The sequence below is a fragment of the Anser brachyrhynchus genome (assembly GCF_964034855.1).
Source record: "Anser brachyrhynchus genome assembly, chromosome: 3".
Taxonomy (NCBI): Eukaryota; Metazoa; Chordata; class Aves; order Anseriformes; family Anatidae; genus Anser; species Anser brachyrhynchus.
In genome coordinates this window covers 24,151,120-24,172,570 of record NC_137696.1, presented here as the reverse complement: position 1 = coordinate 24,172,570, position 21,451 = coordinate 24,151,120, and the positions used below count along the sequence as shown (strand labels likewise).

The following is a 21,451-nucleotide window of genomic DNA, read 5'->3' as shown; positions in this document are numbered from 1 at the left end:
CTCAGTCTTTTCCCTGTGACAGTCAAAAAAGAGAAAACTAAATACCATCATCCACTGTATTAGAATATTTCCCCTTCGAAGCTGTTTATTGGGGTCAACAGAGAGGAAGGACTATTCCGTTACAGTCCATAATCCAGACTGCAGAAGCAATAGCTTTTGATCATGTTTATTTCTGACTACTGAACCATAAGTATGTGGGTAGCATGAATTGGGTGTATGTATCAGCTTCACATACAACTTCCAAATATTTGGACTAATAAAATAGGGAACATCATGAAGTCAGTGAGAGAAATAACTGGAGTTGAAATGTATTTTTGCCGTTATAATTGCCTTCCTTCCTACCACAGTCTCATGCGGTATGAGCTTCTGTGTCAGGGCCACAGATATCAATGACAGCATATGCCAGTGTCTGTTTTCTAGCCAAATAATTTTCCTGACCTCTGTGTTAAAATTGTAGTTGTTTGTTTTCCTGTGTGCATTTCCTCTAATTGCACATAACATCATTCACCAGATCAGAAACTGTAAGAGGAGAAATCCCACCTTTCCTCTCTTCACGTAAGCACTGTATTTCTGCCTCCTTCAAATTGTTTCTCTTCCTATTTAATTTTCTTCCTCCCACACTCCTGCTTTCCACTGCACCTGGCTACTCTAACATTGTATCTGCCTCTGCTAGTATCATCTAACCAGTTGCTTTCTTCCTCATGATCTGTGTGCATTGCTTTGGAGTGATTGCTATGAAATTCATAAAATTGTCATTGTTTCAATGTTCACTTTAAGTCATCTGAGACAATGCCTGCGTGGCATGTTCAGTTTTTATTGCTTAAGAGACTTTTTTGTTTGATTCATTTTTAAATGAAGTTTTTTTTTCCTTGTGTTTCCAAATAAGCTAAGTAGGATATTGAACAGAAGGCATGTATATTTTGGAATTAGAATACTGTCTGTATTTAGGGAAGGACCTGAATTATTTTCATCTTATTCATATTTTTTAATCTCATGAATGAGCAAGTATTTACAGATTCTTCATCTCTTGTCTTTCCCATTCATTTGTGAATTAGAATTGAAACACTGCAGTTTCTAGTATTTCTTTATTTTTTTCTTCCACAGACAATCAAATTCCCCTCCCCCCATCCGACGACGGCCCACTTGGAGTAGATCGTCTTTGGTATGTACCATGGTGTTTTCTTTAAGAATGTCTATGGCACTACTAATGGAATGGGGCATTGTGTAAAATGGAATATTTGCTAAATTTCAAATAAGCACATTAGCTCGTTTCTTGTAGGCAATATGATTGGAATGAATTTCAAGGGTGTGGCTGCCCAGGTTGATTAATTTAACTGGATAATATCATCACTGAGTGTTTAGAAATTACAGTCTTCAAGGCTTTATATTTTTATTTGCCCTACAGAAACTAAGCATCTTTTCTACTGGATTGAAATTAAATTCAATATGTAGAGAAAATAGTTCTCTTCAGACTAGAAGGAACTTGAAATGTCTTACACTGTATACGTCAAAATCTATTCATTGCGTAATTTTAGAGCTTCTCATCTTGTGTTTCTTCTATGTGCTTTTTCAGTGCTTTTAGTGTTTTACTGTTTACTTTCAGCTTCTTGGGTTGAGAGCTTATTCTCTATGTGAAGTTACTGTGATTTTAAGTAAAACTTTTATCATCAGTCCAAGACCTCTGAGTTTTTCTTAGTCTGTTTCCATTTTAACTGATCTTGATAAATGAATAAATACAACTTTTTCCTGAAATCTTGACTTCAGATTCCTTTGTCCTTTCATTCTCAGCATGTTTCTGGGGTGTTACACAGAGATTGTATATCATGTTCTCTTAAGCACACTTACATTATTTTTGGTGTCTGCTAGTTTGGTCCCTGGAGATGACTCTGAAAAACTTAAGGTGAAGAAATGAAATGTGCTTTGCATTCTTATGCTACAGCTTCAGATACATCACAAAGGGAAGGAGAGAGCCTTCTTCTGTTAGATAAGGAAAATGTAAATCTACTTGTTAACAGGAAAAAAAATACTGCTGCTTGTTTGTTTTGAACATATGTAGGCAACAAGTTGGTTTTTTTTTTTTTTCAAAAAGGCTCAGAAGGATCAAGGGGAGGAATAAATATATACTCATCAATTAAAATGTGAACTGGACTGCTAACTATCTATTCATGATGAACTTTTAAGTGTTTTTTCATAATTGTTTTGTTAACTTGTTGGTACAGTTATTGTACATTCTTATTTGGGGAGAGAGACTCCTGACTGTTATCTGCTCTGTATACCTTTTATCTGCCTACCTATTCACTTGTCTCGTATGGTAGTAAATCAGTAGGCACAGATAGGAAGACAAGTGGAGTCTTTGGGGTGAGGCTCTACCACTTGACTGAGAATCATGTATGTTACTTTTAGATTAAGACCCTTAACATTGTTTTGGCATCATAGTGAACCTGTATTTTATTAACCATTATTTTAAAGCCATTTTACACTCTATCTCTTTCCTGTCAGGCTACCTGATGATGTTTGTTTTCCAGCAAAACATCCTCCATATATGTGATATGTTTAAATAATGGATTTATTATTGTTATTATTTTTAATCCAAGCGATCCTTAAGTTGGATATTGAAGTTCTCCACACTTCTAAGCTTTCAGTCCTGTTTCTTTATTTCTTTTGAAGAGGCAGATGGGCCTTCAAAAAAAGGAAAAAGGTGGGGGGGGAGCCTTCAGCCCATTTGTGAATAGCTTCCATTATTTCATAATACCTATCTCAAAGACAACTGTCTGCTCCAAATTTGTACATTCTCAGTAGGAATAACTTCCTCCTTCCTTGCGTATTTCCTCCACCCACTATTTGTTAGATTATCAAACATCTTGGCTTCTTCCAGGCTAAACTGTCATACATGGGTTGTCAGGAGCAGTCTCCTTTGCCCAAAACGTTCAGTGAGCGTACAGTTTTATAGCCTTAGAAGTATAATTCATCTAGCAGAAGTATTTCCCGTCATCTTTCAGCTCTGGCTTAACACAGCGATTTTGTATGCAAGAATTCATATGTGCACTCAGTTTCTTTGATTCTTATTCCCTCTCCCCATTTACAAAGAAAATGTAAATTTAACCCATTCCCCTCCCCCCCGTCAGTGGCAAACTGTTGCTTGGTGCTCATTTTGTGCAGGCAAAGCTAAATTGTTTGGCATTTGTTTTTTGCCTTGGGCATCCACAGAATTCCTTAATAGTTCAAACTACTTAAATCAGCCTAGATGAAAAGCCCTTATTCTGTTGTTAAGGAAGACATGTTCACGAGACAAGAGCATCTTCCTTCTCTCCTTGTATATCAAAGCATGCTTTCATGAACTCTGCTCAGCAGCACCAGACAGGACACTACAATGCAGGTGGTAAAATGAAATTGCAAAATTCATCAGTTTACTGATGGACAAGCTAGTGAATATAGCATCAGCTGTGGCTTATTTCCCTGTAAATAACTCTGATTTAATGCTGAATTACCCCCTGTGATACCTGTACCGTTAAAAAGTTTGTTGTGGTGTAGATTGTTCAGGGAAGGCTCCAATTCGTTATCTAGAGGAATCCAATGTTCAAGTTGTCTGCAGAGTTATTTTAAGTCTGTATGCGCTCCTGTTTCTTGTATAACAGTGTTCTAGGGCCTTGAGTTTGTTCCATCTTCTGCTTTTGTCCTGATTAGGTGTTTGTGTGTCTTTTTTTTAGTTTGGTTTTGTTTTAATTGTTCAAGGGTAAGGGATTTTAATAAACTTTTCAAAAGTTCTAAGTGAGCTGTGAGTCTGAATGTTTTCTGAAGTGGTTTACTTTAAAGGAGTTTAAATGGTCAGTTTTGGGTTCCTTAGCAAAACCTAACAATTTACAAAATGTTACTCTCTGTTCTGTAAAGAAGAGCTGAGCATGTGTGTTCATCTGGGTAAGAAAGAACAGTATTCAGTTCCTATGTTTTCCTGTGTTTCATCTGCAAAAATTCTAGCAAACTGAGTTCCTAATGTTTTTTTAACCTATGCTTTTATTTCAGCCAAGGCAACATCCATTTATACTGCCTCCTATGCATGTCCAGTGTGGAGAACACTACACTGAAACGCATAATTCACAAGGTACGTAGCATGTATATGTTACCTTAGGAGGCCTTTAATTTTATGCGTATACAGAGAAGCTACTACCCCTTATATCTAGAATTCCAGTGCTGTCACGGTCAAATTAGAGTTGCTGCTGGAGGACAGCTAGCAGTTTTATAGTTAATACTGCAGTAAGTCTTGTGTTTAAAGTCAAATTTCAGTTTTAAAATTTCTCTAAAATATCTGTACATGATTATATGGATCTTAGACTTGGCATTCCAGTTAAATGAACTGAAAAAATAATTTCTGAAGGAAGTATGGTGGCTGTACTCAAAGGCAGTGCCAGCTGGGATCTTGGAGAGAAATGGAGTGAGGGAAAAGGAGACAGTAGAACATCTGTTGCCATAGGAGAAATCAGTGCGCTATAGTCACAAAACTGATAATATTTAGATAATATTTCCTGCTGACTTTAACCAACATCTGCCTGCATTATTATCCATATGAACTTAAGGAGGGTTAACTACTTTAACCCCCATGTTTGACAAACAAATCCTCTAAGAGGTTGTACCAGGTTACTTTGATCAAGGCTGGGAATAGAGCCCAGCCTCTAAAAACCTTGAGTCTCACACCCTTAACCACCCCACCTTTTGGAAGACATGCAGCCAGGTCTATTAGGCTACGTTCTCAGCAGTTCATGAGAAGTACAGTTGAAGTGCTCTTAGTTGTACGTGATAGCATTTTAGAATTGTGGTTGTCTGACTAGTTTTAAGGTAGAATTTGATAAGTTTTGAAAGGAGCCATTCAGTATAATTCCTTGCGTACAATAGAAGATTTATCTTAGTGGCTACTGCTATTTTACTGCTAAGTAGAGCCTTTCAAAGGGGAGGTTTGATTTTAATTTTAGATGAACTGTAAAGTTCCTTCGTTTTTACCACAGATTTCTCAGTGTTGTTGAAAAACTAATTTCAGAGATTTGGGAGCTACTACTTGTTTCTTACAAGGTTTTTGACATGGACAGTCTTGCAGTAAATTTGTGATGCAGGACATCATCTTTAACATCTTGATTCCCTCTCAGATATTCTTAGCAGAACTATTTTTTTTGCATATTTTTTCCTTAGTCTTGATACCTCTGTACTTCCAATCCTCAAAAACTGTTGATTCGTATGAAGCAGGATTTCCAGTTTCATTCTCAGACACTACGTTGAGTAATGGAGAGCAGTGCATCAGCAGAAAAGATAATTTTAAGGATTACCATAGGCTAGCAGCACTGGGCTGCATAGCTGCATGCTAGCAGCATTTCATGTCTCCCACAGGGATCTGAGCTACTGTATTTTGCTAACTGTTATGGGGATAGTTTTGCTTTAGTTTTATTTCGGTGACTCAAGGATGCTCCCAAGACCAAATGTTCCCTACAGTTGTACACACTGAGCTCCCTCTCTAATCGTTGGTACAGACTGCAGTTGAGGTGTTGATAACATTGAATGAGTCCTTGTATGTTAAATTGTCAACATCTTTATCTCTGCTCTACACAGACAGCATTTTCCATGGAAATGAAGAAGCTTTCTACTGTAGGTCTCAGACCAGCTTGGACAGGTGTCCGGTGGACTTCAGCTACTTGAATGGTAATGGACCCAATGGGAGCGTGTGCAGTGCACACAGCATGAACTCCCTCAATCGCTCACAGAACTTCATCCAGGCGTCCCCAATGTCCTCAAATCTGAGCATCCCTGGAAGTGACATCATGAGAGCAGACTACATCCCCAGCCACAGGCATAGTGCAATCATAGTGCCATCCTACCGGCCAACTCCGGATTATGAAACCGTCATGAGGCAAATGAAGAGGGGGGTGATCCAGATGGATAGCCAAAGTCAGTCTTTGAGAAATCTCAACATTGGAAACACGCATGCGTATAACCAGCCAGAAGACCTAGTTTACAGCCAGCCTGAGATTCGAGAGAGGCATCCTTACACAGTTACTTACGGGCCCCAGGGTGGAGGCTATAATAAGCCTGTTGCCCCGTCTGACCAAATGACCCCTAATAATGCTGTGCAAAATAAGACAGCAGCCAGTGCCATATCACACACAGTCAGCACGCCAGAACTGGCTAACATGCAGCTACAGAGCAACCAGAATTACAACACTGCTCATATGTTAAAGAACTATCTCTTCAGGCCCCCGCCTCCGTACCCGCGCCCACGTCCCGCCACTAGTACACCTGACCTGGCAAGCCACCGGCACAAGTACGTCAGCGGGAGCAGCCCCGACCTGGTCACACGCAAAGTCCAGCTCTCAGTGAAGACGTTCCAAGAGGACAGCTCGCCGGTTGTCCGGCAGTCACTGCAGGAGGTCAGCGAGCCCCTCATGGCAGTGAAGCATCATGCAGCTGTGAACAAGCGCCATAGCTTGGAGGTCATCAGCAACATGGTACGTGGTATAGAAGCCATGGCACTAAAAACTTTAAACGCCCCTCTGCCGCGCAGGAACACTTTGCGGGAGCAGGTGCAGCCAGAAGAGTCGGTTCAGATGGGGCACGAAGTTCAGCAGGTTCCTCATTACCATCACAAAAAGACATTCTCTGATGCCACGATGCTGATACACAGCAGCGAAAGCGAAGAGGAAGAAGAAACCACAGAATCTGTGTCACAGATAACAGCCCTCCATGAGAACATGGAGTACAGTGCTCAGCTGCAAGCTGCCTTGGCTAGAATACCAAACAAACCTCCTCCAGAATACCCTGGGCCTCGTAAAAGTGTCAGCAATGGAGCCCTGAGGCAGGACCATGTTAGCATTTCTGTGGCCGTAGCCAGGGCCAAGGCCATGAGGCCAGGGCCTTCCAAGGCCATTAGTGTATCTCGGACTGATCAAGTGGCAATAAATGGGTCTTCGCTCGGGCCCTCTATCTCAGAGCCTGACCTCACAAGTGTGAAGGAGAGGGTCAAGAAAGAACCTGTCAAAGAAAGGCCTGTGTCTGAAATGTTTTCTATTGAGGACAGCATTATAGAGAGAGAAATCATGATGAGGGTAAGTGCCTTCCTTTGTTGCTAGAGCTTCTTGAAAACCGGTAATCATACAGGGCTGCTTACATCCAAAAAAGCTGTTGGAGTGGTAAACTATGGGGACCTGGTAAACTATGTAAACTATATGCTGGCCACAGGAGGTGGCAGGGCAATGAGGAGGTGTTCAAGTATGAAAAATAGTCCTTTTGAACAGGCAATGAATTTAGAATAAAGTGTGTGTATACAAAGATTTAAATGCCACTGCATGCAATGGGAGAAAAGAGGGGTGCTTAAATTTCAATGACTTCGTAGACGTGATGTTACGTTCTGGGAAGTGCAGTTGCAGTCACAGAAAGCAAAGTGATTCAATCTTTCAGAAATGGGGCCATAAACAATTCCCAAAACAAATAAATGAAGCATCCAAGTGGAGCAGGAAAGAGTTTAGAATATGCTAGATTAGTAACTAGTTAGATTTACATACTACTACTGTATATTCAAAGAAATTTTCTAAATTTATGTATAATGCTTCTTACTCATTAGTGATTCTTACATTGATGTAATGGGTAGGAATTAAACTTGGGCCACCACATTGTATCATGCAAACTGAGTTTACTCCATACAGAGTCTTAAACTTCAAAAATAAAACAGATACCTGAATATAAAACATAACATTTCATGAATGAATACTGCAGACGTTGGTGTAACAAGTGTATATAGGCTCTTTTGACCTTCTGGGGATATAAAACATATTGAGAAGCAGGAACGCAGTGGATATTTGGATACAAATGAAGGTGAGAAGAGAGCTTAGAGGTGTTGTTTGAGTGCTCCTTTGAATAATCATGCTGATCAGCCTTTGGTCAAGAGGTATTTTTGTTGATGTCATACTTGAAGTAAATGGGTGGTCTTAGCATTAAGCTTTTAAGGTGGTTTCAGCCCAGTTCGGGTGTCTAAAGGCATGCAAACCTTCCCTTCTTCTAGGAATTACGTATTACATTAATACTGGTTTGAAGACCTTAATCGTTTAAACGCAGGCTTTTTTATCTTAGCTTGTAAATATTAATAAAACATCCCCAAATAAAGGAAAAAATACTTGCGTTTTCCTCCTTCCTGGTAGTCTAGTAAGAAAAGAAAGCAGCGTTTTGGGATTTTGTTTTGCCTTTTTGTTTTTGTTTAGTGCTCTGGAGGAAACCAGTGGTGGTGAAGTCATGCCATTTACATATGTCTGAGGGTATTCAGGTTCAGCAGTGTGTTTCCACACTAAGCTTGGCCCGTGTGGTGACCACAGCTTTCGTATGCATGCTGAGAACCCGGCTTCCTTGTGCTCACGTCTCCGTCCAAGTCTGACAGGAAGAACTGTAAAGGAAATGCAGTAAAATATTCCTGCTTGGACTCTTTCAGGAGGTTGTCTGTCTTCTTTCTCAATGTTTCAGCTCCCAGTGGCATAAGGAGGGCAGCAGGATGAGTTTAAAATTCATACTCGGGTTCTCCGTGCGGCAGCATAATATGATGCATGAATATGTTAAACAGTATCCCTCACTGTCTGCTGCTGCATTGTTTCAAGGATTTGTGAGCTCAATTTTTAGTGCAAAATATATCACGGGTGCTATTTGAATCGCCATAATAACTGAGTACATCAGAAGGCTTCTCATTTTAAATATTAACATCACAGAAGAGAAGAAACTATCCTGTGTTTTTCTGTTTGTTGTAATAGATTGAAATTATTGCTCTTTAAAAGATGCCCCAGGTATCTTGGCTACAGCAGAGCTACTTTAACGTAACAGGGTGATGCGTTTCGTGTCCTACGTTCAGAATAATGTTTGCAGAAAAATGCTCAAGATTGTGTTTGTATGTCTTTTGATGGCATGTAAACTGTGTTATATGCTGGGATTGCTTCTTTGAAATTAAAATTTTCTGCTCATGTAGGAGCAGGCCTTTGAGGAATAACAGGAAGAATAGAGGTTGTATTTGAATTTACGATGCTAATGGTGATCATCTGCATTCCTTGGCCAGAGAGTTGCAGATTTTGGAGATTAAAAAAACATTCCAGCATTTTACTGGCATTATAAATAATCACACAGAGATGAAAACGTGCCTTTTCTTGCCAAAAGAATCTAGAAAAGCAGAAGATGGCAGGCCTGGAGGCCCAGAAGAGGCCCTTGATGTTGGCAGCACTGAACGGACTCTCAGTTGCTAGGGTTCCAGTGCCGGAGGATAGCCAGGATGAAGCATCCAAGATGCCAATGGACGAGAGGGTAAGATGGAGGCTCATAAAATGCTGTTTGTTCCCTTTGTTCCCAGCAGCACAAAGTTTCTAAAAATATTAAAAATTGATTTAAAATTTGAAACGGTTTCTCGTAACTGTTTTCAGAGCAGTTAATGTCAAAGGTCTGCAGTTACCACTGGTGCATCTCCAGATGCTAGGTGTTAAATATCTTCAGTGCTTACTGAAGTTGGTGGAAGTTGTTGAGGCTGTTTACCATTTCACATGACCAATCAACGTCATATAAAATCAAGTTGTAAATCTAATCTTTTGCACATTTTTTACTTGATCAAGGAGTCTTTTTATCGTCCTTGCAATCTCCATGCTCTGATACAACTAACAAGTTCAGTTAATATCTCTAACTGGATTAAAAAAATATCTTCTGTCTCCTAATGTTTGCACATGCGGGTGTGTTCATGTAAATGGAATTTTGGAAATTAAAAACGGTTGCTGCTGTTAGGATTTGAGAGACATTTGCTAAGAATATTTCTTTCTGTCTTTTTGATGTGAATTTTGCAGCCTTATCTTGTTGCCTGGCATGCAGATGACAGAACTTAACCTCAGTTTGCATGTATGCAGGATTTTGTTCAACCACAGAAACTGCATACGTGCAAGTTACGCGGTATTTTGAAAATGTGGATTGCATCATGCTTCTCAGTGTGATCTACTTCATAAAAAGAAATCTGCAATATTCTCATAAATATCTATTGTGGAGAGATAGCATACAAATTCATACTGAATAGTATTGTATTTAGTGTGTTTTTCCTTTTTGTGGTACTGGCCTTAAAAATATGGAGGTGCAATAATAATAATAATAAAAAAAAAGAGTAAAATTTACTTGTGGTTTTATTTGGTAGAAATAGAGAAAGTCATGTTTCCTTATATAAATGTGACTGAAAAAAGAAAAGTGAGAGAATACTATGTTTTGTATTCTTTAAAGAGATTCAGAGATCTGATGAACAGGTCTAGTAGTACATCTTATTCCTGGAAGAGTTAATTGATCGATGTTACTTTCTGTTAAATCAAAGTGCAAGAACCTGAAGAGGAAGCTGGAAGAGGGGATGGTGTTTACAGAATATGAGCAGATTCCAAAGAAGAAGGCAGATGGGATCTTCACCACTGCTGCCTTGCCTGAAAACACGGAGCGCAACCGCATCAGGGAGGTCGTTCCTTATGAGGAGAACCGAGTAGAGCTGGTGCCGACCAAAGAAAATAACACAGGCTACATCAATGCTTCACACATAAAGGTAAAAAAGCTTTCTTGGGCTTTGTATTGCAAATTAAGGTATGTTGGAACTTTGTTTCTGGATGTACAGCAGCATTTTCCATAGTTCTGGAACTTAAAAATGTAACTTGGTCAAAACAGGGTGCGTCATTGTACCTTCATGTCAACACAGGCATCTGTAAAGTCCCATATCAATTAACATGCATGAGTTGATTAATTTGCTAGAGACTTGGAATTCATTTTAGAGAGGCATCTTTATGTTCATCTCTGCCAACTTGGGGAATGTCTCTGTTGGCTAATGTAGAAAGAGATGCTGCATTTCTTAACACTCGTGAAAATAAGTTAGATCTGCCCCACTACCTGCAATGTAATATAGTTGTCAGGAATGTGTACTTGAAAGAAAAAGCAGCGAAGTACAGAGCAAGGAGATGTTACTGTCAGAGGGGAGTACATTCAGAGTTTCCAGGAGTGGAAGCTTTCAAGAGAGAAACAGCTGCAGGCAAACTTTGTGTATTCAGTCTGTACATGTTCTGACCGATCGGTCCCAATAACCTTGCAGGCCACAGCAGCCCCTTTCTTTCCTAGATAGAAAGATCCCTGCAACAGACAAGTATGGCCCAGAAGTAATACTGTACCAGCTTTGAGTGAAATATTTTTTCTGTTTACTAGCATGTAGGTTATGATTTTCTAAAAATCGGGGATGTAGTTTCATATGCATAGCTCCATGTCCAAAGAAAACATATGCAGTTATGAGTAATCCATATTCACATAGATATTGCAATTGTATAGATCAGTAATTGATTTCTGCCTCTTTCATTGTGAGTTGAATTTTATATATTTATATATGTATACTTTTGCAGTGATAAAGAGAGCACTTCATTAATGAACTTCCCTATATTTCTGCTAGGGTACTGCATTAGATTTCTATGTTTCAAAGTAAGATGTTGTCAAGATACTTCAGATTTCTTCCTGTTAATTCAATGTGGAAATAATTTAAGCCATGATATGACTTAGTTATGAACATGACCAGTTTTAAGTGAACTGTCTTGCAGTGGCTGCAGATGCTTGGTTTTTCTTTACAAATAGTTATTAGAAGCGTAAAATTTCTTGCTGTTTTTTGCTCTATCCTGAGAGAACTAACAGCACTCGTCTCCCTCAGATGACGGATTCTCTTGTTATCAGGGAGGGCTGTCTGCTTTATTTCCTTGTCAAAATCCAAATTATAAAGAAATAACTCAAAAATAATAAATAAAACATCCTGTTAAATTGATATTTTACTGGAGTAAAAGCCCTTTAAAAGTTTAAAGAGAATTGCTGGCCTCTTTGCTTGTGATTTACAGTGCTAAATTGTGTTGATTCAAAACAATTTCTGAACCAGGATCCTGTCTGGCTATCACTTCTCTGCCATAGCCTGGGAGGTAGCAGATACTGCGTTTTTGCATAATCAGGCATTGCTGTGATGATGGATTTCTGAGCCCAAAATGTTTCTCATACTTTGTGGGAGGACGAAAAAAGAGATTGCTAACATAAATTATGCCCACAAGCCAGTACTAGCCAGAAAAAGAATTTTCCCTGGCCAGTTCTGAGTGTGCATTTCACCTTCTGTGTCAGTGTTGGACACGCACTCGGTTCACATTCACAGAGCACCCAGGAACACGCACAAATATTTTAGCGCATGACAGCGGTCCTTGCCAGCATTTTTCTCTTGCACTCCAAGTGGCGCTTACTGAAGCCAAGCAGATGTTCTTTTGCTTAGAAGGTGAAATTGCATCTGCGAAATTTACCTCGGTGTCACAGTGTGTGTGTGTTTGCAGCCCAATATTCAATTTTTAATATCCTGCAGTCAGGGCATTAGAATGCAGTAAACATTCCAGGCATCACATTCCCTCCAGACTATTTATGGGCCTTTCATTTCGTGTGCCAGGAGGCTGGATATTTGGACCAGAAGTCAGGAGACAAAGAAAACTCCTATATCATCCTGATAAGATCCATGCCTGGAAGATTCCAGCTCCCACCGCTCAGTCTGCGAGCCCTACAGTTCTTCAGTGTTTATCTGCTTATTTACCATTGACCTTTGCTGTTAAGACACCGAGATCATTGCCTACACCAAAGATGCCAATCATAATTACATTTTTGGATTAAGCAAAAAGTTCTTAAGACTCTTTCATCATATTGTTTGGGTCAGGCCCGTACTAACTGAAAGGCCTCAGTAATTCCCTACCATTGCTCCTGACTGTGGACCAATATGCAAGTGCAAGAGCAGAGCAAGATGCAGATTAGTGCTGTGCTGCCTGTGTTTCCATCTAGTACAAGAACGTGAGGGACTTGCCTGCATTGGCCTTGCAGCTTTTAACTGTCAGTCACAAAGGAGAGTGATGCATAGTATGAAATAAGAAAATGAGCTAGGTGTACAGGATTGAAAACTGCTTCCAGTGCAGTAAGAAATTTGTTACCATACAAACACCATGTTAGCTATAGGTATAAAAACCCAAGCAATTCAGCTTCATGAACAGCTGTTTGAATAACAAATTTGATTGCATTTCTGAAAATGTATTCAAAGACCTGTACCTCAAATGTAGTATATGCTTAAACCTGTCAGAGTTATTGATTTCTCCTTGTAGCATTGTCCGCCAGCACCTTGATATTTATGGACGTGTCAGCACTTCAGTTGTAAATCTCTTTCTCTGGGATTTATAACTCTGTTGTGAGAAGTGGCTCTGGGCTGACATGTAGAATTAGAAGGTCTTAGTCTGCGAAAGAAAAATGTTTAAACTTTTTCAAAATAATTAGTTCAGCTGTCTGGTTTTTGTCTGTTTTGTTATTTTTTTTCCTCACTGTTAAGAACATTCTTAAATGAGATCTAGTAGCTCTAAGAGTGGTTTGGCTCTTTTGACCTAAAACTTTGCTTAAAAAAAAAAAAAGTTGTATAAACTTTACCTGATGTATAGCAAATAATCAGTGATAATATTTTTTTACACACAAAAGTGATTTCTGTGCTTTAAAAATGATTTAATTAGTCATGTAGAAAAATAATGATATAGGATGTGGTTGCTAATTCAGTTACATATTGTGAAACAGACTTACGTGACTCCAGCTTTAGATAATTTTAAATCTCACATGGCATTTGAAACCCATTTAATGTGCTGGATTTACTATATAAGTAGATGGTGGATTCTGAAATGAAAACCCAAGATGAGCGAGGAATAGAAACTTGAAACGGTGCCTGTCTTGATCTAATCACTAGCTGGGCCTCTCTGTCTTTTGTGTTACGTACAGTGTGTGGGCATAACTGCATCAATTTTGGGCTTTGGCCACATCTTCAATAGTGATCGGTGCAGTAAGAGTCTATTAAAGAAAATATTTTTTCCCTGACTGGAAAACTGTTGAGAGAGGCCCTAAATAGTTGGAGGCCTTTACTTTTCCTAGCGCAAAATGTCATTTGCAGTCAGGCTTTCTACACTACTAAGAGTTAATTTGCAGCAATGCAGTGCCTTTAAATGCATATAGACGCTTCCTCTGGTGCTCAGTTCTTTTTTTGTCATGGGTTTGTCACAAAGCCCAGGGCAGTCAGTCAGCTGCTTATTTGTACTTAAGCCATCTCAGAAACAGGGCCTCAATACTTTTTTTTCATCGGTATGATCCAGATGCAATGGCAATAAAAACGGGTGACATTTTGCTCAAAGCTTTGTTTATGGGCATCAAGAAAGGACTTGGAAACACCAAAGATTGTGTTTTGTCAGATTTGCTCTTACCAAAAGGGTGGTTCATGTTCAAAATTTTAAACAACAGTGTAAGAACAAAGTAGGTTTCATTGTGGTCCCTTTTGTTTAAAGGGCAGTTCTGGCACAAACACTGTGGAGAACTTGGGCACTGACTATATTTTATTTTATTTTTTTTCTTACTCCCAGGTTACTGTAGGTGGAGAAGAGTGGCACTACATTGCTACCCAAGGACCTCTGCCACACACGTGCCATGACTTCTGGCAGATGGTGTGGGAACAGGGGGTGAATGTTATAGCCATGGTCACAGCTGAAGAGGTATGTAAAATCACGGAGCACAGTTCGTTCTGATGTGAGTGAGTCTCCTGTTATCATCACTTCCCACTCCAGTAACCTGTTTTTCTGTCAACAGCCCTTTTTCCTCTCGTTCTCTTTGATGAGCATATGCCCGTACTGCTATAATGCTATATTTTGTAACTCTCTAATATTCAGTTTGGCAAGTACTGAAGTGAAGCAACCAGAACACCCCCTTCCCCCTGCTTCACTCCGCTTTGGCCAAACAAAACAAAGATGTTTCCATTGGAATGTGAGAGTGCTGAACTGCTCCTGGTTAAAATGACACAGACTTCCACCCTGTCCAAGGCCAATTCTGCATACCGTCGCTCTTATCAGCTGAAAAGAGACTAGAAGCTGCTGTTTCCGTAGAAGTGTCCGTGTAAAAAATAAATAAAATCTTTTTATTCTTATGCCAAGCAAAACAGCTATTTCTGTTGTAATCCAAGAACTATGTGCTTGGATTTCTTTATGTTATAAAATCTGACACACGTTGCTAACTAACTCTGCATTCAGCTTTACGCCTGGTTGCTTTCAACAAGCACAGGGGAGTCCCATACTACATCAAGTCCCTGTCCAGTTCCCAGGGCTGATGAACAGCAGATACTTTCAGAAGTTACTGTAGGGAATCTCTTTCAAGTGAAAGGAAAGACATGCCCAGGAGGAGAATATTTCCTGGGATGCTGTAGGCAGTAGCTGGCTTTTGCCCTGAGACAAGAGTTTGTTCTTCACACGTTTCTAATATATCTGCTCTACCTATGTAAACATTTTCTAAGTGTGAAAACTGGGAATAAGAAATATTATGTTACTGAGAATTTTAACAGATACTTTCTTTACTTCATGGGATGCTCCTTGCTCTTCCAGTAGTTTGAAATGTGAAAACTTGTCCTATAGGAAGAGTTTTATGCTCTCTATTTGTAGAGAATTATAACTGCAGCAGCTAACTACTACTTTTCTTTCTTTTATTTCTGTGTGATAAAGGAGGGAGGAAGAAGTAAGAGTCATCGTTATTGGCCTAAACTGGGCTCTAAGCACAGCTCAGCCACTTACGGGAAGTTCAAGGTGACAACTAAGTTCCGCACAGACTCCGGCTGCTACGCGACCACTGGTCTGAAGGTCAAGCATCTTCTCTCTGGGCAGGAGAGGACAGTGTGGCATTTGCAGTATACTGACTGGCCAGACCATGGTTGTCCAGAAGAAGTCCAAGGGTTTTTATGTAAGAATTCTTTAACTTGCGTAATAAAAGACATCAAACAAGAGGTTGCTCACATTGGATTCAGCTCACTGCACCTAGTTAGAGCTGATACTGATAGCAAATATTTATTGCTTTGGCAAACAGAGGCCTTAACTAAGTCAGATGTTACTGTGATTTGGAGAAAGAAGTAGGATTCAAGAGGTAGGAGCTGAGGTGGTTGAGGATCTTGGTCCTGAAAGATGTGACATAACAGGAGGAAAAATCAGAGTCAGGAACAGTGTTGTTTTGATCCTGTTAATAGCAGGAATTGCTGTAAGTAATGTCTGGTATCATCTGTTTAGGAGACCTGGAGATTTGCAGAGGTAAAAATGGTATTTAATTTTTAAAAGGTGCAGTTTAATTTAAAGGAGCAGACTCCCAAGTAATAATTGGCAACCAACTGGTACTTGCTGGATTCAGGACTGTTCAGTACACCCTGGCCAAAAAAATTAGTATGTTGTAAAAAATGTAAATTCCTGCTATTTTGTCAAAGAATGACTTTTCTTTTTTTTTTTTCCCCCAATTTTTACGTTTAGACATATAGATGTTTGCAACTTTGTGTTTTACCCTGCAGCTTACTTGGAGGAGATACAGTCAGTGCGTCGCCATACCAACAGCGTGCTGGACAGCAGCAACAACTGCAACCCTCCCATCGTGGTTCACTGCAGCGCGGGGGTAGGAAGGACCGGCGTGGTTATCCTAACAGAACTGATGATTGGGTGCTTGGAGCACAATGAAGTAAGCAAGCTGCTTTTTCTCAGTGCAAACCTTGAGCTCATTCCTTGACTGACTAGCTACCTTTTGAGGTTAAAATTAAAAGGCATTGAAATGCTTCCTTTCTAGTACTTTTGTGAAACAAGGGCCTTAACATAACAGGCAGAGATTTACCATTACAGAAAGTACTTCTTCTGGTTTGCTGTTGGGTTGATGTTACGCATTTTTGTTAATATTATTTTAATAGATTAAAAATTAAGGCTTTTTTATGTCTTTTAAGAGTTTAGTCTAATTTGTACCTGTTTTTAATTAACAGTCCAGATACAGACAGTATGCTCGCAAGAAGAGTCTGACAGTTTAAAGTACAATGTCAGCTTCCATCCTCTTCCAACTAATGCTTCCTGCTGTATAAACTCACTCTCAGACTCCTTCCTTTCTCTTGTATTGTCTGTAATCTCATGTGGAACAAAACTTGGCGGTGCCTTAAGAAAAAGGTGTACATGTTGGGAATAGATCTTTAAGAGTAGCAGCTGATATAAAACTAGTAATGTAGTCTGAGGCAATGTTAAAAATAAGAGCACTGGGAGAGCAACCATGTGTAGGTGCTTGCTTTTCAACTGTGTCTTTTGTCATTGGAGACCTGTCCAGGAAAAACATTACATCTTGAATAACAACATGCCACACAGTTACAACATACGGAAAACAGCTATTGAAACGGGGGATTTCTATTGCCAGAGGAACTGCTCAGAGACCAAAACCAAAGAATAGAGCTAAGAATACAGCAGGAGTGACGCACTGACACTTATCTGCCCTTCCCAATAATCATCCAGTAGATGAGCTGCTTGTAGACTGTATGTGCAGGCCCGAAATGCTCAGCGACCTTCTGTGTTACCATGCAGTTATAGATTGGAGCCTTCCTGTGCAAGGTGCCATGTGATGTGCTCCTGGCTCGTTCCAAAATCAAATCCTAAAGGAGACAAGTTGGTACTTAATCGCTTTTTTTTTTTGAAAAGTTGCACTTTCCTGTTCACTATTCTTAAAAAAGTGATGCAAGAAGTTGCCTTGTTCTTCTCTGCTCTCTGTCACCCTCCAGCAGCTCACAGTTCTTGTAGTTACAAGATCACCTAGAGATCATGGGCTCATTTCAGCCACAACGAACCTCCTGCAACTTCATTTGGGCTTCTGTAGTAGCTGGCCTCTAGATCTATGTCACAATCCCCACTGTTTTTTGGGGAAAGGGACAAGAAGGAACTGGCCTGGACAGAAAGAAGCCACATGTATGTGCTTTGGGAGCTCTGCAGCCTTCTTATGTCAGCAGCTGTTTAATAACTGCTCCTGTGTGAGGCAGTGGTTCTGAGTGTTCAAGACCACTTGACTTACTTCCATAGGCACTGGGGTCTGGAACTGACTACTTCTGTTGTGCACATAGCAGCAATGAAACCTCTGCACCCCAGAGGAAATCTGGATGGTTGTAAGAGCCAGACCTGAACCGTCTGTGAACAAGTTTAGCTGGGTCAGCTTTACGGTAACCTCTGAATGCTAATGGTGTGCCAGGAACACGTGCTAAACAGTTGTGCAACACGTTTCGGCCACCTGAGTTTGTCTGCGGTTTACAGAAGTCACCTCTTCGGCCAAGAATAGCCAAATAGCAAGTGAAGATAAAGGAGGTACCTCGACTTCTGAGCATGGGGTTGAGCCTTGATGTTCAGAAGAATTTCCATCAACTTCAGTAGGAGCTGATGGTGGTGCTCAATAATAAGGGATTTCTCTGATGTCTCTTAATTAAAGCATTCTTTTGTCTTGATTAATGGTGGAGATCATCAGTAATATTAAAGACAATTTGCCTTAAGGGCTTTGTTGCTCTAGATCATACTAAGTTAATATTTTTGGTTTGTTAAAACCTAATTAAAAAAAAGATTAAAAGTCTTATTATTTCATTATTAGTTGAGCAGTGTGTTTTCAGCTTGTGACAGATATTGCATTCTGGATAGAGGCTTCCTTTTCATGAAGCATTTTTACTGGTTTATTTTGAAGTAGATTTGATTATTTTTTTTCTGAAATCAAGTGGCTTATTACTTTAAAAGCTTTAGTCTTATGAATTGGTTGATTTTTTCAGAAGCGTCCTAGTGAGGAGACATATTAATGTTAACATTTTAGTGGAGGAGAAAAAAGGAGAAGGAGATTGAAAATCCCTGTACAGACCATCTTGGAAAGTGTACAGGAATACTCAAACAAAATCTCTTGATTTCTGAGTGTTCAGGTTTAGTTGAAAAGCTGTTTTTGATCAACTGCTGTACAACTTCAGTCACTGTAACTTGTGGGCACTTGCTGTTCGAGTCTGAAGCTGTGTATCTCATTGCAGGGATAGATTTTCAGTAGCTTGCCATATGGTAAGAAATACAGTAAGTCACATCATTACATCCTTACTTCTCTAGTCATGTAGAAGGAAGCAATTGAGCTTGTTGTGCTCTGCTGACTTCTAGTTCAGACTTGGCACTGGGACGTGAACTCATGATCACACTTTCAAGTGCATCTTCATAGGAGAGATTTTTACTTTGGGAATCAGAAATTAACGTTTCTGTTCTTTTTGCAAGTGCCACCTTAGCAAAGCATTGCCTGTCTTTTGTTGACACGTGTTTTGTTGAAGGTGATTTTAAAGGTTCTGCTTGCCTGAAATAAAATGCTAAGGTGAATACAAATAGTGAGGTCAAATAGACAGGACGGGCTTTTCTTTCATTTCTGAGAGTAAAGGAAGCCTCATCGGTTACAAGGAGGCGCATGGAGTCACTGATCACGGTGTGCTACAAGCCAAGTAAAAATCAGCAAACTGTCAAACACCGAACCACTGAGGTGGTGATGTGGTTGTGCAGGTCGAAGCTGGTCTGTGTCTTTGTTGTAGTTACTCAGCTGAGATCGAGTTCTGCATGACTTTGCTCAGCAAGGACCGAATGGCTTTCGTAAGCTTCTGATTCCACAGGGAGGCTTTCTCTGTTTGTAAGTGAAAAGAGCTTATGCTTGCCTTTGTACCTGCTGAAAATAATATGACATTACTCATCCCAGCTTACAAATCTTTATGCTTGTTGACTCTCTAGAGCTGTTCTTCTGTAACAGATTGTTTGGGGATGTGGCAGAATATCTAACCTCGCTTTCAGAAAGTGATGGTGTATGAGTTAGGGCCTGTTTACAAAGAATGGAGATTCTGAGCTTTATACAAATGGACAGAAATGGATATGCAGCATGATTTTTATTTTAAACTTTCCAGAAAATTTCTACTGTGTGTGCAAGCAGAGTCTGTGCTCAGTTTCACCTCCAGTGGCTAGTAGAAATCTTGATTTGTTTCTCTGTCCTTTTGTCCAGGCATTGTACTTGAAACACTCTTCATTGCAGCCAGAATTTGCTTACCAAGCTCCTTTGTGTGTGTCTGGAATGGCAAGCTGGCATTGCAAAGAGCGCGTTGTGTAGCCTGATCGAGTAACTATTCCTCAGTTTGTGTCTTGCAGCACTTACGGACTTCCTTCAACAGGAGCATCTATCCCAGTGCTTGCATTTAGTGCTGCAATAGAAAACAGAAAATCCCCCATCTTGGGTCATGCTGCATACACATTCTTTGAATTTGAGCCTGGTAGGCTGAGCTTCATGGCTCAGTGACTTCAGAATAGCTCCTGGTGTACCTGTTGTAACAGCTGAGACACGGTAACATCACAGTGCTTTTGCTCCCTAAATGCTGGAGATAGGATGGTAATACCTCGTGAGTGTTCCAGCAAATTCTAACACTTTGCCTCACAAGGCTCTCTGTTTCACACAGCCCATTCATTTCTTCATTCAGACCATCACAAGATGCATGTGCACCCGTGTGCTTGTCAGGATTAGAGGTGCACTTTCACAGTGGGTCTCCCGGTCTGTCCCCACCTACCGTGCTTTAGTTCCTGCTGCAGAGCATTTTAAGGGCACGATTGAATTTCTTTGGGATGAAACTAAGCAGGAAGATGCCCTTTTGGAAGGCACCTGTTGTGTCCCAGCTCCTCACGGCCATTCAGTACGTGGCAACAGACAAATGCTAGCCTGTAGTCTGCCAAACCAGCATTGTGGATGCAGGGTCCTCAGGGCCAACTCTTCCACTTTCTGGATGCACGTCTTCCAGAGCCTTGTGCTCGAGCACAGGCTTGGCTGGGGGAGGTCAGGTGTTGGGGCTTCTGGATCTTCTGGTGACAGTCGGTTTCCTTCTCTTAGTGGAAGGATCAGTTGTTCGCCTGCGCTTTAATTTTGTCTGAGGAACCTTTTGTTCTTAAGATCCTAATGCCTGATTTGCCATTTGAAAAATCTCTCAGATCCTCCCTCTGTGAATGAGTCTGACCAGGGATCAGAGCCATATGCACTGAGTGATGGAGCCTGAACTTAACTGTATAATCTTAGCTGTTCAATTTTCGCCTTAGACCTTCCTGAAATATCTAGCCTTTAGCCCGAGATAATATGAGATAATACAATATACTGGGTTTATTCTATTTAGTTGAAAACAGGCATATGGAACCAGAAACTTTCAAAGAGAAGAAACCCTTTATTATGAGACCCCACCTGTAGTTCTGCGTTCAGTGCTGGGGCCCCCAGCACAAGCAGGACGTGAAAGTATCAGAACAAGTCCAGAGGAGGGCCATGAGGCTGATCAAGGGGCCGGAGCACGTCTGGTACGAAGACAGGCTGAGGGAGTTGGGGCTGTTCAGCCTGGAGAAGAGAAGGCTCTGGGGAGACCTTACAGTGGCCTTCCAGTACCTAAAGGGGGCTACAGGAAAGCTGGGGAGGGACTCTTTGTCAGGGGGTGTAGCGATAGGACAGGGGGCTTTAAACTAAAAGAGTGAAGATTTAGATAAGATAATAAGGAAGAAGTTCTTCAGTATGAGGTCAGTGAGGCACT

At 40.4% G+C, this 21,451-nt stretch overlaps 1 protein-coding gene across 5 annotated transcripts in view; it reads left to right on the top strand.

Annotated features, from left to right (window-relative positions):
* The window catches only part of PTPN14 (protein tyrosine phosphatase non-receptor type 14), a 117,636-nt gene that overhangs the window by 87,037 nt on the left and 9,148 nt on the right, over positions 1-21,451 (top strand). For all 5 annotated transcript variants that reach the window (XM_080587220.1, XM_080587221.1, XM_080587222.1 and 2 more), the window contains 8 exons: positions 1,105-1,162; positions 4,021-4,099; positions 5,593-7,082; positions 9,166-9,309; positions 10,346-10,564; positions 14,451-14,579; positions 15,576-15,810; positions 16,403-16,566. In XM_080587220.1, the coding sequence (XP_080443346.1) occupies positions 1,105-1,162; positions 4,021-4,099; positions 5,593-7,082; positions 9,166-9,309; positions 10,346-10,564; positions 14,451-14,579; positions 15,576-15,810; positions 16,403-16,566 (2,518 nt within the window). The remainder of the gene's footprint in view (positions 1-1,104; positions 1,163-4,020; positions 4,100-5,592; positions 7,083-9,165; positions 9,310-10,345; positions 10,565-14,450; positions 14,580-15,575; positions 15,811-16,402; positions 16,567-21,451) is intronic.